This window comes from Thunnus maccoyii, chromosome 7 (genome assembly GCF_910596095.1).
Source record: "Thunnus maccoyii chromosome 7, fThuMac1.1, whole genome shotgun sequence".
Taxonomy (NCBI): Eukaryota; Metazoa; Chordata; class Actinopteri; order Scombriformes; family Scombridae; genus Thunnus; species Thunnus maccoyii.
This window is the reverse complement of record NC_056539.1, coordinates 250432-265098: the sequence shown is the minus strand read 5'-3', so window position 1 is coordinate 265098 and position 14667 is coordinate 250432. Positions and strand designations below refer to the sequence as shown.

General features: G+C 39.9%; 1 protein-coding gene across 2 annotated transcripts in view; it reads left to right on the top strand.

The window, feature by feature from the left end:
• Nucleotides 1-14667, top strand: part of trappc8 (trafficking protein particle complex subunit 8) — an 86676-nt gene that overhangs the window by 59061 nt on the left and 12948 nt on the right. For both annotated transcript variants that reach the window (XM_042415675.1, XM_042415676.1), the window contains 2 exons: nucleotides 4576-4732; nucleotides 4906-5002. In XM_042415675.1, coding sequence (XP_042271609.1) covers nucleotides 4576-4732; nucleotides 4906-5002 — 254 coding nt within the window. The remainder of the gene's footprint in view (nucleotides 1-4575; nucleotides 4733-4905; nucleotides 5003-14667) is intronic.

Below are 14667 nucleotides of genomic sequence, written 5' to 3'. Positions count from 1 at the left end.
AATGAGCCCCTGTGCCTTGTGAATTGGGGCATTGTCATCCTGGCAGAGACCATTCCCATCAGGATAGAAATATTTCATCATAGGATAAAGGTGATGACTCAGAACAACTTTGTATTGATTTGCAGTGGCCCTTCCCTCTAAGAGAACAAGTGGACCCGAACCATGCCAGCAAAATGCCCCCAAAGCATAACAGAGCCACCGGATCCGCTCACTCTAGGGGTCAAGCATTCAGACCTGTACCAGTTTTTCCTTTAATTTGTCACCCTTCTGTAGTTTTTGACAAAACAAAGCAATTGAATTCCTATTATGATAAGTTGAGAAACATAAATCCAACATTATTCATAACAATTTGGAATAGAAGAGGATGCAAGTTCAGAGACACTGAGACAACTTTTTTTGTAGATCACAACTCCACCACCTTATGTGACCTGTCACACTTGACTGTTTCGTGGTGGTTTGGTAACAAAATGAAATAAATAAATACTCATCACATTGCCTACTGTGAATGGAGTTTTCAGTCTCCCTTTTGCATGTCTTTGTTTCCCCTCAGATAAACTGCCTGTCAATATCAAGCCACCAAGTATAATCCTTAATCTATTACACCAAGGGTCTTAATTGTGCATCCCAGAAATAATACCTTAAATTCGGAAGTCCAATGCCAACATTCAATTCAGATATTCTTGGTTTTCCTTGCTATATGGATTTTAAGATTATTTTATTTGACTTTCTTATGAATATTTTGGAATATCTATAGGTAACATTTAACATAGGTAGAGTAACCTAGGCAGAACATTCATATGTACACTCTCACACACAGCTTATTAGAGAAAGAGGGAGTGTTGACAGGTGAACCAGATCTTTACTAATGTACCTGATTATTATAACCATATTTATTTCCAAAGATCAGGGAATATAAATACTTAAGTATCTAAGGCCCCCTTAGAGCATTTAAACTCACTCTTAAGTTTAATCAGTTTTGGAATTTGGCTGCTACTATCCATGTTTTCAGTTTTATGCATGTTAACTTTATATCCTGAAATTGAAAATGAACAGAAACAAATCATCAGCATAGAGTGATAACTTGTGTTCTTTTCTATTGACAGTGATGGCCTTAATATTACTGTCATCCCAAATAAACTGTCATATGTTTGTTTAAACATATAACCAAGACAAAAGATTCATACAGACATGTTTTTAACTGCCAAGCATCAGCAGGATTCCTGGCCCTGGGTCATAGTGTGGCAAAGCAGAAATTTACTGAACCAAAATAGTTTGCTTGTCAGCTCTATGGGAGGAAATCAACAGTGTTTGTATTTATAAATACATGACGATGTTACATGATACAGGAATCAATATATTGATTAATTGGCTTCATTTCCCCACCCACCACAGTGAGTGAGGCTACCTGTCTGCCTGCAGTGAAACAGGCGAGCTCACAGACAGACTTGGAGCTGATCAATCAATGTAGATCCGGTAAATAAGTTCAAAACACATACAGCGGGATATTCCACACCCCACGTGGGCCTTCGCAACAAACTGTGCTGTGCAGATTACGCTTCATGATTGGTTGATGCTTTTATTCACTGTGCGAAAGCTCAGAAAAATGACCTTGTTCCAAAAATAAAATACATCACTTTCATACATTCTGTGTGAAAGTACTCATGACAAAAACAACAGTTTCAAAAAATATATTGATGTGCGAAGTAATCACATGAAAAAAATGCCCCCGGTGTGTAAAGGCCTTTAGGCTATTCGACTAAGGAAAAACTACCTAAAAAAATGGGATAAAAGAAGGAAGAATGAAGAATCTGATCAGGAGGATGTCAAGCAACTTCCAGGTGCTGCCAAAAACAGTTAGGACCTGAGTCATGCAACCTCCATCACCATGGAGACCTGGGAGGAGGACAGACTGAAACAAAGTAGTCATGTGCACTTCCACAAAACCCCAGTGGGGTAGTTGCTGGATACCAAAAACAATTGAAATAGATACGAGGAGTATCTACACACTGAATCAGAGCTCCCTGAGAGGACAGACTGCAAAAACAAGAGGGGAAATTGACATCACACCATTCTCACACACACACACAAGCACACAGAGGAACGAGAGACAAGAAACCATACACACAGGGGAGAGAGAGAGACATCACATGACAACAGGACATCATTCATACCAGGGGTGCAGCTGAATCTCCGACAGGATGAGGATCCAGATCAAAAACCTGTGGAAATGCAGAAGCAACTTAAAGTCTGATCTAACATTGATAGGGAGCCAATGAAGGGATGCAAGAATTGGTCTAATATGGTCAAATTTTCTTGTTTAGCATTTAGTATTTTTCACAGCAGCCAAGCAGGCCTCTAATTTAATAATTTGAGTAATATCATCAGCCCTGACAGGCACATATAGCTGAGTACCACCTGCGTAGCAATGTAAATTTATTTCATTACTAAGTATAATTGGCCCAAGAGGTGAAATATAAAGAGAGAAAAGCACAGGGCCAAGAACCGAGCCTTGAGGTACTCCATATTTCACATCAGAAAATTTAGATGTAGTATTATTCTCGCAGACACACTGTGCTCTTTGAGATAAGTAAGACCTAAGCCAAGAGAGGGCCAGAGCAGAGACACCAAAGTAATATTTCAGTCTGTCTTAGAGTATACAGTGGTGAATGGTGTCAAAGGCTGCACTGGGATTCAGAGCACAGAGGTTGAATCTGAATCCAAAGCAAGTAGAAGATCATTTACCACTCTGGTAGCTTCATCCTGAAATGTCATCTCTTCTCTGTTGTATGAGATTTGGAATTTGGCGTGGAAGTACAGGCTGTACTGACTCCTTGCTGTCCCTGCAATGTTTTAGGACATCCGTCAAAAGCAGCTCTCGCTCAGGTGCTGGTGGTTGTGTAAACTGGGAAGATAGCAAAGGTTTTTGTTCCATTTAGGGCATCTTTGCAATAAAAGCACAAGATTCGTATCTCAGCTTCCTAAATACAAAGCTATGATGTGAGAGGTCAATTTTTATATCTATGTCCATTTTAAAGTGGACCTATTCTGCTTTTCCTTATTCTCTGTCATATATACAAAGATGTTAGATGTCAGATGTTCATATTAAATGTGGCCAAAGTTTCAAATTATGAGCAGGGTTTCCGCCAGTGTATTGCAAGCCTGGCGGCCCGTGCTGCTGTGGACAGTCATAGAGCAGACACTTTCAGTTTATAACTGTATTGTCCGTCATCCCACTATTTGTTGATAACATGCTTAATATTTTATTTTATTTCCATTAAATGAAAAGCAACAATGGGCAAATAATGTAGGGTATGTATGCCCAATCATCTGCTGAATAAAGAGCTCCAAACATATCCATGTCGTGTTGTGTTTACAGGCTTTATCAGAAGAATAGCGTATGTAATGAAGCTCCACTAAAACGGTGGATAAACACATTTCATTTCCTGTATTTTCTCCCGCTATTTGGTCACTAAAAGCTTTTAAGTTGAAGCAGCAAAAGCACGAATGTTGGGTCTTCATTAGCGGTAACTTAACCCAAGTGATATGTGCTTAAAGCGATCAGCAAACAGTAAAATAAGGCACATATCTGAAAGTTCTTACAGGAATGCAGAGACAAACTAAACTTCAAACCACAGTGGTTCAGCTAGAAGCTACATAAGTACTAAGAGCTGAACACAGATAGGATAAAGATATCATACAATAAGTAGGTACTGATCCTTACCAAACAGCTACGTCCTGCTGTAATCTTTGTTGCTGCAGATGTCTGTGTTGTCCAGTTGCACATTTCGGATCGGATTTTGGCTCCAACATGTACAGATGTATTTGAGAAGTTAACATTTTGAGTAAAAAACAAGAACAAGAACCAAAATCTGACCACTACTAGTTTGTTTACGCTGCCTCTGGAGCCTTCTGCTATAGCCTGGGGAAGCTTCCTGAAGCTGGCCAATCAGAACAGAGCTTTTAGGGAGGTGAGCAAAGGGGAGGGGCAAAACAGCCTGTTTCAGAGAAAGGTTGAACTGAGGGGCTGTCTAAAGGACCAGTATAAGATATGAATATGAATAATGCAAACCTACTCTAGTGGAGTCTAAAAATAAAAATATAGAGCTGGAAATGAGCATAATATGTCCCATTTAAGTTTCTCTCTCAGCTGTTTGGATATTTCTGCAGTAGAACTTGACCCTGGTTGTTCCAGGATCTCAAAAGACAGTACTTGATTTTCTGAGATGTACAACGGTAATACTGAATGGTGTCTGTCTTTTTATTTATTAATGACCTGCTCAGTACAATTGATCAGGATATATTTTATGCTGAAAGTGCAGTTACAGTTATTACTGCAGAAGCTCTGCTCAAACACGTCCAAGTCTTTCTCAACTATTTGATTGAAAAGGGCCCATACAAAATTTAAATCTGTTTTCAGTTGACTTTATAAATCATATACAAACAGATGGCTGTTGGCTGATTGGCATGGATTGAAAATAGCAGTTGTATTAATAACAGTTGTAGTACTGTGAGTGCAGCTCAGACTGTTTGTCATAACCCATCTCCATCTTTCCTCTCCTCTATCTTCATATGAAGTCATCGGGTGTTGCGTCACACAGTGTTTATCTGTGCCAGTCGCTCTCTGAGTGTGCAGGCATCAGCCTGCCGCAGCAGCGTCCCTCCACATCACAGTCTGGATGACAAAGGCAGCGGTGGAACACTGGTCTTTATTGATGTGGAGAACATCAATACGGTGAGATACACAGCATGCCATACACCTCCAGTACACACTTACAATATGCAACTTTTTTTCTTTTGCTGTCAAGTTGAACAACTTATCAACTTATCACTGCTCAAAAATGATGGGTTGTTTCTTCATCTCTAAGTGTAGGTCTTTATTTTAATCTGCCTCCTCTTGGCTCTCAGAGTGAAGCTGGTGTGCGTGAGTTCCACATTGTCCAGGTGTCCAGCAGCAGTCAACATTGGCGCCTCCAGAAGTGTATCAACCCAGCCAAGGATAAAGGTGTGTCTGGCACACTCAACCTGACTCAACTATGCTTCATTTCAGTCCATTTCCCTTTGTCTTTTTATTCTTTATGTGTACATAGTATATAGCAGTGTGAGTGATGAGTACACCTGTGGTGTCCCTTTTGACAGAAACTTTCACAATATCTGACAAAACACATAAAAAAAGCCAGCTGAACAAATGAGTTGCAGTGTGCACTGAATTCAGTACTTGTAAACTCAACTGTACCATCTTTGAAGTCAGGAGCAAGGGAGCTTCCCTTTCCTTCAAGAACACAGAACCCTACATTTAACAAGACTAGGCCAAAACCTAGTATGTGGCTGGACCATGTATGTGCGAAATTGTGGCCAATTTCTTACAGGGATAGTTAGTGATAGTGTCTAAAATGTGAATTCCTGGATATGAAATGTTTATCTTCATTTTTCTGTAGTGGTCCCAATAATATTTGCTGGTAAAGTGTTCTGAAGTAGCATATCACATGACATGGTTAAGCTACATTTTAGTCAAAAAAAAAAAGGTTATAAATGCAGTTGTAAGATCAGTACTTTCCACTCATATCTTGGGATGTTTGATTTGGAAGAGAACTTTTTATCATATAATTATAAGCTAAGACCCATATCAGACAACGAAATACACCCCTTCTGATTCGTTTGCCTCATTTGATGAGTTTTCAAGCATCTCTAAGCCCCTCAAAAACAGCTTCTTGTTTCATGGCAAATAATGCATCGTCACAGCAACAGCTTATGATGAAAGCTCAAAAGCTTCACTGTTTAGCATCATCAAGGTATGACTGTGATTCAGTATTAGCCTGTACATGTCTTCAGACCAGGACTCTTATCAAATGTTAAATTTGGGAATGATCTAAGGATGTGGAGTTGAGTTACAACAGGGGTTTTTTTTCATGCCAAAACATCGACATAGCCATGGCAACAGAGTTCAGTAAAAACTCACAAGCTTCACAATATAGCATCATCAAGGTCTTTAGGCTTTTCTGACCAAATTTGAGGTGCATCTGGTCAACCTGCAAGGCAGAGGTCGGAAAAGTACAGCACCTGTAACTTCCTATTGCCAGTAGGTAGCACTATGACTATGACTCAATATTGACATATATATGAGTTCAGGTTGGGAATCTTACCAAACATGAGAAATTTGGAGCAGTTTCGATGATGTACCTTCGAGTTACTACAACTTTGAGATTCGCTGCATCATCACATTAAGGCCTTTCCACAAAAATTCAAGATTTTGATAACTTTTCATTGCAAAGGTCTTTAGATGTGACTGAACAAATTTGTATGCGCTCGGCTTAATTCTTTAGCAGGAGTTTGTTAAAGTACAACGCATGTAAATTACAAAAACTGCAGAAAAATTGCAAAGTAAATTCAAAATGGCTGACTTCCTTTTGGGCTTAGGGTATGGCTCCAAGAGGCTTTTTTAATGTTTAGACATGATACTTGTGCCTACCAAATTTCGCTCATCCACATCAAATTTAAAGGTCGGGGTGTTGACTTTGAATTTTGTAGGGGATGCTCTTGAGCCATGTTGCCACACCCAAGCCCAAGACCCATATCAGATATCAAGTCACGCCACTTCTGCTGCAAAGTTTGAGTTTTTGAGCACCCCTAGTACCTCAAAAACGCTAAAAGTAAATAGGGGGGCGCTATTCTCGATTTGCACAATGTAGTGTGACATATGTCCATTTTACAAACTGCATGAACGCAAACCACACGCACTAAGAGCAGCTGACTGGAGCTAGGGAAGACTGGGAACTGATATCATGTATTGCTGCGCAGCAGCTCCTCCTCTCTGTCCTCTCCTCTGTTTTCTGTGTCCTCCATACACACACACAGAGCAAACAGCAGAGCAGAGAGGTGGAGACAGTGAAGCAGGTGAAGTGAAAGATGAGCTTTGTGAGTAAAAAGCCAATAAGAGTAATTTATCAAACCGCCTGTTCAACAAGCTTAAAGCAATATTTTTGTTATATGTTTTACACAACCACAGCACACTGGTTAATCTAATAATGAGTTATGAACAAGCTAAAACCAAAACTGTCTGTATTTAGCCTGTTTAGCTTAGATTGTAATGTATATTAAAACTAGTCAAATTCTGACTTCCAAGATGGCAGCATAGTGAAAGCTTTATCATTCCATTCAGACCATTCCTGACTAGATGATTTTGAACCCCCCAAAAAGTGTGAATTTTCTAATCAAACTAAACTTGAATTGAAAGGGGGTAGCAATGGATACTAGGCTAAAAAGTAAGAAAAACACACAGCAAGCAGAAATACACAATGAAGAAGCCGAGCAACTTCAAAGCCATTCAGCAGCTAGCAAACATGCAGATGAAGTAATACAAATGCCTCGTGAAGAGACCACCGTTTTGGAACTGATTCCTTGAGAGCTTAGGGGCTTTCGTCAGAATAATAAGGAGCAGCTTGAGGACATTAAGGGAGAAATTGTAAAAACGAACAACAGACTGGGTGAGGCTGAAGAGCAAATAGTGAAAGCTGAGGAGAGAATCCAAAATACAGAAGATATTTTAACAGAAATGCTAAATGCTATAAGTCAAACTAGATGGCAAAATAACTGACAAGGAAAGAAAGAAAGAAAGAAATCTGTCACTGTCTGAATGAAAATGGGTTCCATGGCAGAAGAACCAGGAAGACCCCACTTCTAAGAGGGAGACACAAAAAAGCCAGACTGGACTTTGCCAAAATGTATGTTGACAAGCCAAAGTCCTTCTGGGAGAATGTGCTTTGGACAGATTAAACAAAATTAGAGATTTTTAATAAATCACACCAACCCTATGTTTATGGAAGAAAAAATGAAGTCTTCAGAGAAAAGAACACCATGCCTACCGTGAAACATGGAGGAGGCTCAGTGATGTTTTGGGGTTGTTTTGCTGCCTCAGGCACTGGGTGCCTTGAATCTGTGCAGTGCACAAATTAAATCAGAAGACTATCAAGGCATTTTTGAGCAAAACATAAAACCCAATGTCCACATACATCAAAAAGCACCCAAGAGTGGATGAGACGAAAAGGTTGAACTGTTCTGAAGTGGCCTGCTATGATTCCTGATCTGAATCCCATTGAACATCTGTGGAAAGAGCTGAAACTTGCAGTTGGGAGATGGCACCCATCAAACCTGAGAGAGCTGGAGCAGTTTGCTCAAGAGGAGTGGGCCGAACTACCAGTGGAGAAGTGTAGAAACCTTATTTAGAGTTATGGTATGGTGTTCATCCCTCCAGAGGAGTTCCAGAGACTTGTAGAATCAATGCTGAGGCTGAGGAACACCATTCTTCAAAAAGATATTCCCTCATTTGGTGTTTTGATGATGGTGGTGGAGAGCGCTGTCTAACATGTCAGTCCAAAATCTCCCATAGGTGTTCTACTGGGTTGAGATCTGGTGACTGTGAGGGCAATAGCATATGATTCACATCATTTTATATACATGTACAGTACAGACCAAAAGTTTGGACACACCTTCTCATTCAATGAGTTTCCTTTCTTTTCATGACTATTGACATTGTAGATTCACACTGAAGGCATCAAAACTATGAATTAACACATGTGGAAATATGTACTTAACAAAAAAGTGTAAAACAACTGAAAATACGCCTTATATTCTAGTTTCTTCAAAGTAGCCACCTTTTGCTCTGATTACTGCTTTTCACACACTCTGCATTCTCTTGATGAGCTTCAAGAGGTAGTCACCTGAAATGGTTTTCACTTCACAGGTGTGCCCTGTCAGGTTTAATAAGTGGGATTTCTTGCCTTATAAATGGGGTTGGGACCATCAGTTGTGTTGTGCAGAAGTCAGGTGGATACACAGCTGATAGTCCTACTGAATAGACTGTTAGAATTTGTATTATGGCAAGAAAAAAGCAGCTAAGTAAAGAAAAACGAGTGGCCATCATTACTTTAAGAACTGAAGGTCAGTCAGTCCGAAAAATTGGGAAAACTTTGAAAGTGTCCCCAAGTGCAGTCGCAAAAACCATCAAGCGCTACAAAGAAACTGGCTCACATGAGGACCGCCCCAGGAAAGGAAGACCAAGAGTCACCTCTGCTGCGGAGGATAAGTTCATCCGAGTCACCAGCCTCAGACATCGCAGGTTAACAGCAGCTCAGATTAGAGACCAGGTCAATGCCACACAGAGTTCTAGCAGCAGACACATCTCTAGAAAAACTGTTAAGAGGAGACTGTGTGAATCAGGCCTTCATGGTAGAATAGCTGCTAGGAAACCACTGCTAAGGACAGGCAACAAGCAGAAGAGACTTGTTTGGGCTAAAGAACACAAGGAATGGACATTAAACCAGTGGAAATCTGTGCTTTGGTCTGATGAGTCCAAATTTGAGATCTTTGGTTCCAACCACCGTGTCTTTGTGCGACGCAGAAAAGGTGAACAGATGGACTCTACATGCCTGGTTCCTACCGTGAAGCATGGAGGAGGAGGTGTGATGGTGTGGGGGTGCTTTGCTGGTGACACTGTTGGGGATTTATTCCAAATTGAAGGCATACTGAACCAGCATGGCTACCACAGCATCTTGCAGCGGCATGCTATTCCATCCGGTTTGCGTTTAGTTGGACCATCATTTATTTTTCAACAGGACAATGACCCCAAACACACCTCCAGGCTGTGTAAGGGCTATTTGACCAAGAAGGAGAGTGATGGGGTGCTGCGCCAGATGACCTGGCCTCCACAGTCACCGGACCTGAACCCAATCGAGATGGTTTGGGGTGAGCTGGACCGCAGAGTGAAGGCAAAAGGGCCAACAAGTGCTAAGCATCTCTGGGAACTCCTTCAAGACCGTTGGAAGACCATTTCAGGTGACTACCTCTTGAAGCTCATCAAGAGAATGCCAAGAGTGTGCGAAGCAGTAATCAAAGCAAAAGGTGGCTACTTTGAAGAAACTAGAATATAAGACATATTTTCAGTTGTTTCACACTTTTTTGTTAAGTATATAATTCCACATATGTTAATTCATAGTTTTGATGCCTTCAGTGTGAATCTACAATTTTCATAGTCATGAAAAGAAAGGAAACTCATTGAATGAGAAGGTGTGTCCAAACTTTTGGTCTGTACTGTATATGTATGCATATATATACATATGTCACTGTATCTTCATAGTAAATCAAGATCTGTGCTTTGGAGAGTCAATTCAAATATTTTAAATAATCCACAGACCAAAGAAAAGTTAAGGAGAAAAATTAAAACGTACTTAGATCTGAATGACAATGGTGGGTGATACCATCTGTGCTTTGGGATGTACTTAAAGCGGTTATTAGGGGAAATAATAGCTATCACATCTCATGACAAGAAACTTAGAAAGCAAAGGCATCAGAATTTGGAGGATAAAGTAGTTACAGAGAGACCATGTAGACACTTTGAATTAAGAGGCTAAATCAAACATTACAAAAATAAGGAATGAATTAGATTAAATAAATACAAAAAAAGTTATTTACAAAACGTTATTATTAAGTTGATGGCAAATCTTTGAAACTTGTATCTTACAGATTACAAAAACAACAAGCATATAATATCAGAGATAGCATTGACCAAAAATTTTCTGTCATTGAATTTTTTTAACAATGATGGAAAAATCTGAAGGCCGTCCGTCAATTTGACAGATTACACAGAGGGTGATCAACCGTAACTTTAAGTAATTCAGCCTCCTGTCCAGTTGGTGGTGAGTGTGCATATTAATTAGCTATTATCTAGTCTTGTCTTGTCTGTGGTCTCACATGCACAACCTTGTTTTCCAGCTGGCTTTAGCCATTGCTACATACTATTGCAAAATGTCATGGCAGCTGAGTGTCTGAAGTTTCTTTAAAAAGCTCTACAAGAAAAGGTAGAAAGAGGTGAAGAAAGAGGGACTGATGTGGTGGAGGATGAAGGACAAGTAACAACAACTGATAATGTTTATCAGCCAGCGGCTGCTAATGTTACAGGGCAAGCAAGTGGCAACAAGGAGGTCAAGAGGGAGTACTGGGCTCAGTGGGAGCAGGACTTCACGTGGCTGAGGAGGGAAGATGAGGCAAAATGTTCTGTGACATCTATGGAAAAGCTAACATTAGTAAGTCCGCAGTAGTAACATTAGCAGTAGCAGTCCGAGGCTGCATGAAGTTGCAGAAATCAGCATTGAATGATCACAAAAGCAGCCATAGTCGCATCAAAGCTTCGCGGGTGGTCAATCAGTGTGTGGCAGTGGTGAAGCATATGGAGAAATCGCAGGTTGCTTGTAACGAGGCATTAAAAACACAACTTAAGGTTGAGTTGTATATGGCAAATACAAACACCCTGAGCCACCTATATCCTAACTTAATAAACCTCTTACAGTCTACTGTGTGTCCAAACCTGAACAGTGCACACATGTACACCCACCATGACATAGTCAGTCAGATGGAGGAGATGATAGCAGTGACCATAACCAGCGTTATCGATGACCACATCGCCAACAGTAGATACGTTGGCATAATAGTAGATGAAACTACTAATATCACGATTGAGAAAATGTTGATAACATACCTGACACTTCAGCAGAAAGGGGAGCCTGAAACCATGTCCTTTGGCAACTATGCAATACCCTTTGGCACTGCAGAATGCATCACAGCAAAAATAAAAGATATGCTATTGGGCCTTCGTGTAACTATGGTTCGGGTTGTTGGGCTGGGAACTGATGGAGTGTGTGTGATGTTGGGTCGAAAGGCCGGAATTGCACAACAGTTGGGCCAGAATGACTGTCCCTACCTCGTAAACATTCACTGTGGTGCGCACAGAATGGCACTGGCTGCCTGCAGTTGTCCAAGGCTGTGCGTGAAATAAGTGCATATATCATCACTATTAATAACATACACACATAACTACCAGAATTCCCCTATTCAAACAAACAGACTAAATGAACTCCTAAATAAAACGGAGGAAAACAACCTGCTGAGCCTAAAACAACCATCAGCTACATGCTGGCTGTCTCTGGAGAGGGCATTTAAGGACATACGTGCCAACTAGGTTGCTCTTGTGTTGGAGTTGGAGGAGGGGGAGGCTGCGAGAGACTGTCTGGTAGCAAAGGTTATTAGAAAGCCTAGACTCACTTGCTGACAGATGTCTTGGCAGTGGTGAACCGCATGATCTCACGTTCCAAAAAGAAGATGTTAACATCTCCTCCATCCAACCTGTCATGAGCATGACCCTAGCTAGCCTAGAGGACTTCATGAATGGGCCGGGTGAGGTGGAGTTAAAATTTAATGAGGCTTTACAAGATGGTGGGTTCTATGGCATCACACTCGCAGACCTTTTCAGTTTTGCGCACAGAGTACATTGTGGAGGTAACTAAATCTATCAAAAAAAGATTCCCTTCAGAGCATGTGGGCATCATCGCTGACCGCAACATGGTACTCAATGCATCTTGCTATCCGGGTGCTCACAGCACATTGAAGAACTACGGACTGGATGCTTTGGAGCGCATCTGTGACCACTACAGGGAAAGATTTAATGTGAGGATACAGATAAAATCTAAAAATAAAAACAATGTACTGTGGTTTAATGAAAATTTGTGGAAACCAATGAAATCTATAGATGCTGCACTAAGGAAGGCAATTAAAACTAGAAGAGACACTGACATGCTGATTTATAAAGGTTTAAGAAACAAAGTTATCCAAGAGCTAAGAGAAGCAAAATCTAGTTTTTATCTCAATATTTTGAATGAGGCAAAAGGCAACAGTAAATTGATCTGGAAAAACATCAATAATCTAACAAGGAGGGACCCAAAATTTCTAGGAGATTTTAAACTCAAAGTACAGGGAAAGTTAATTGATGATCATCTTACTGTTGCTTCTGTCTTTAATAATTTTTTTCTTGAGTCTGTATATGAGTTAGGAAAAAAATTTACGAAAAGGAAACTTGATATTGCTCCTATAGATGCTACAGGCCAGGTTTTCGAGCTGGTGGAGACTGAGTTACAAGTAAACAAAATCATCAGCTCCTGAAAAAGCTCCAAAAGTAGAGATGCTTTCCAATTTAACACCATGTTTGTTTAATCACACAGATATTTGAACTCCACCCATTGCTCATTTAATTAACTTGTCTTTTAAATACAGCTCCTTTCCTGATGACTGGAAATGTGCCATTGTCATGCCTATTTTTAAATCTGAGAGAGACTGCCTTGAAACCAGTAACTACAGACCAATAAGTATACTGCCAGTACTCTCAAAACTTGCTGAGAAAGTTGTCATTGAACAACTGACAACATTTCTTAATTCAAGCAATTTTGGTCTACATTCTATGCAATTTGGCTTTAGAGCAAATCAGTCCACTGAAACTGCTACCTTGCACTTAATAGAGCAAATTAAATCAATACTTGATAAAGGAGGAGTAGTTAGTGCTGTATTTTTAGATCTGTGTAAAGCATTCGACACAGGCCATTATGATGTTTTAATATCGAAACTCTGAATTTAACTTCTCATCTAGAGCACTGGCATGGATTTTTTTATATTTATCTAATAGGATACAATGTGTTAAAGTTTGTGACGCACTGTCCAGTAACATTAAGTGCACAACGGGTGTTCCACAAGGGTCAGTGTTAGGTCCCCTATTATTTAGCCTATATATTAATGATCTCCCTCAGCAGTGTCATGGTTTAGAACTGCGAATGTATGCAAATGACACTGTTGTGTATACACATGCAAAAACAGCCGAGTTAGCTGCTGCTAAGCTAACAATTGCATTCGAAAGGATCACACATTGGCTTGATCAATCCTGTCTGAGTCTAAATGTAAACAAGACAAAGGGTATGTTTTTCTCTAAAACCATGGTATAACCTCCTAACACTGATATTCTCATCAAAGGTGAAAACATTGACATAATCACTGATTTTAAATATCTTGGTGTGACACTGGATCCAAATTTGAACTTTAAGAAACATGTTAAATAAATGGTTAAAACCATAAAGTACAACTTAGCAAATTTTAGACATTTTAGAAACTGTCTCTCTTTGGACGCAGCCAAGATATTTATGAATGCTATGATTCTTTCCCATATGTCTTACTGCATCACATGTTGGGGGCAGACTGGAGAAACAGCCATAAAACCTCAAGTACATATACAAACAAACTCTAAAAACTCTGGACAAAAATCCAATGCATTTCCATCACTGTAGGGTACTGGAGAAATACAATTTACTAAGCTTTGAGAATTTTAGATTATTCTCAAATTTATGCCAAGTTTATAAAATTTTAAATGGTTTGGCCCCTCCTCCATTACGTGACTTTTTGTATACACGCTCCGTAACTTCTATTATATCCTCCAGAATATCCTCTATACAAGATTGTACCATGCCATTTCGTTGCACTGCATTTGGGCTGTGAAAGCCACAACTCAGTGGAATTCCCTACCTGGTGATATGAAGAGCTGCAATTCCATCAGTACGTTCAAAACCAAATTAAAAAAACGATGACTCTAAATTTCATCTCATGGTCTTCTCATGAACACAAATAATGTTGCTTTTAATTTGACAAGCTTACATTATTAATTTTCTAGTTGACATTGTGAGTGTATGTGATGTGCTATTGTGTGTAGCTTTGTATTTTGTATTATGTGTCCTGTGTGTTTTTGATTTGTACTGTTTGTTACTGTGTTGTTATATGTTTTAACTGTGACCTGCCGAAGGGACA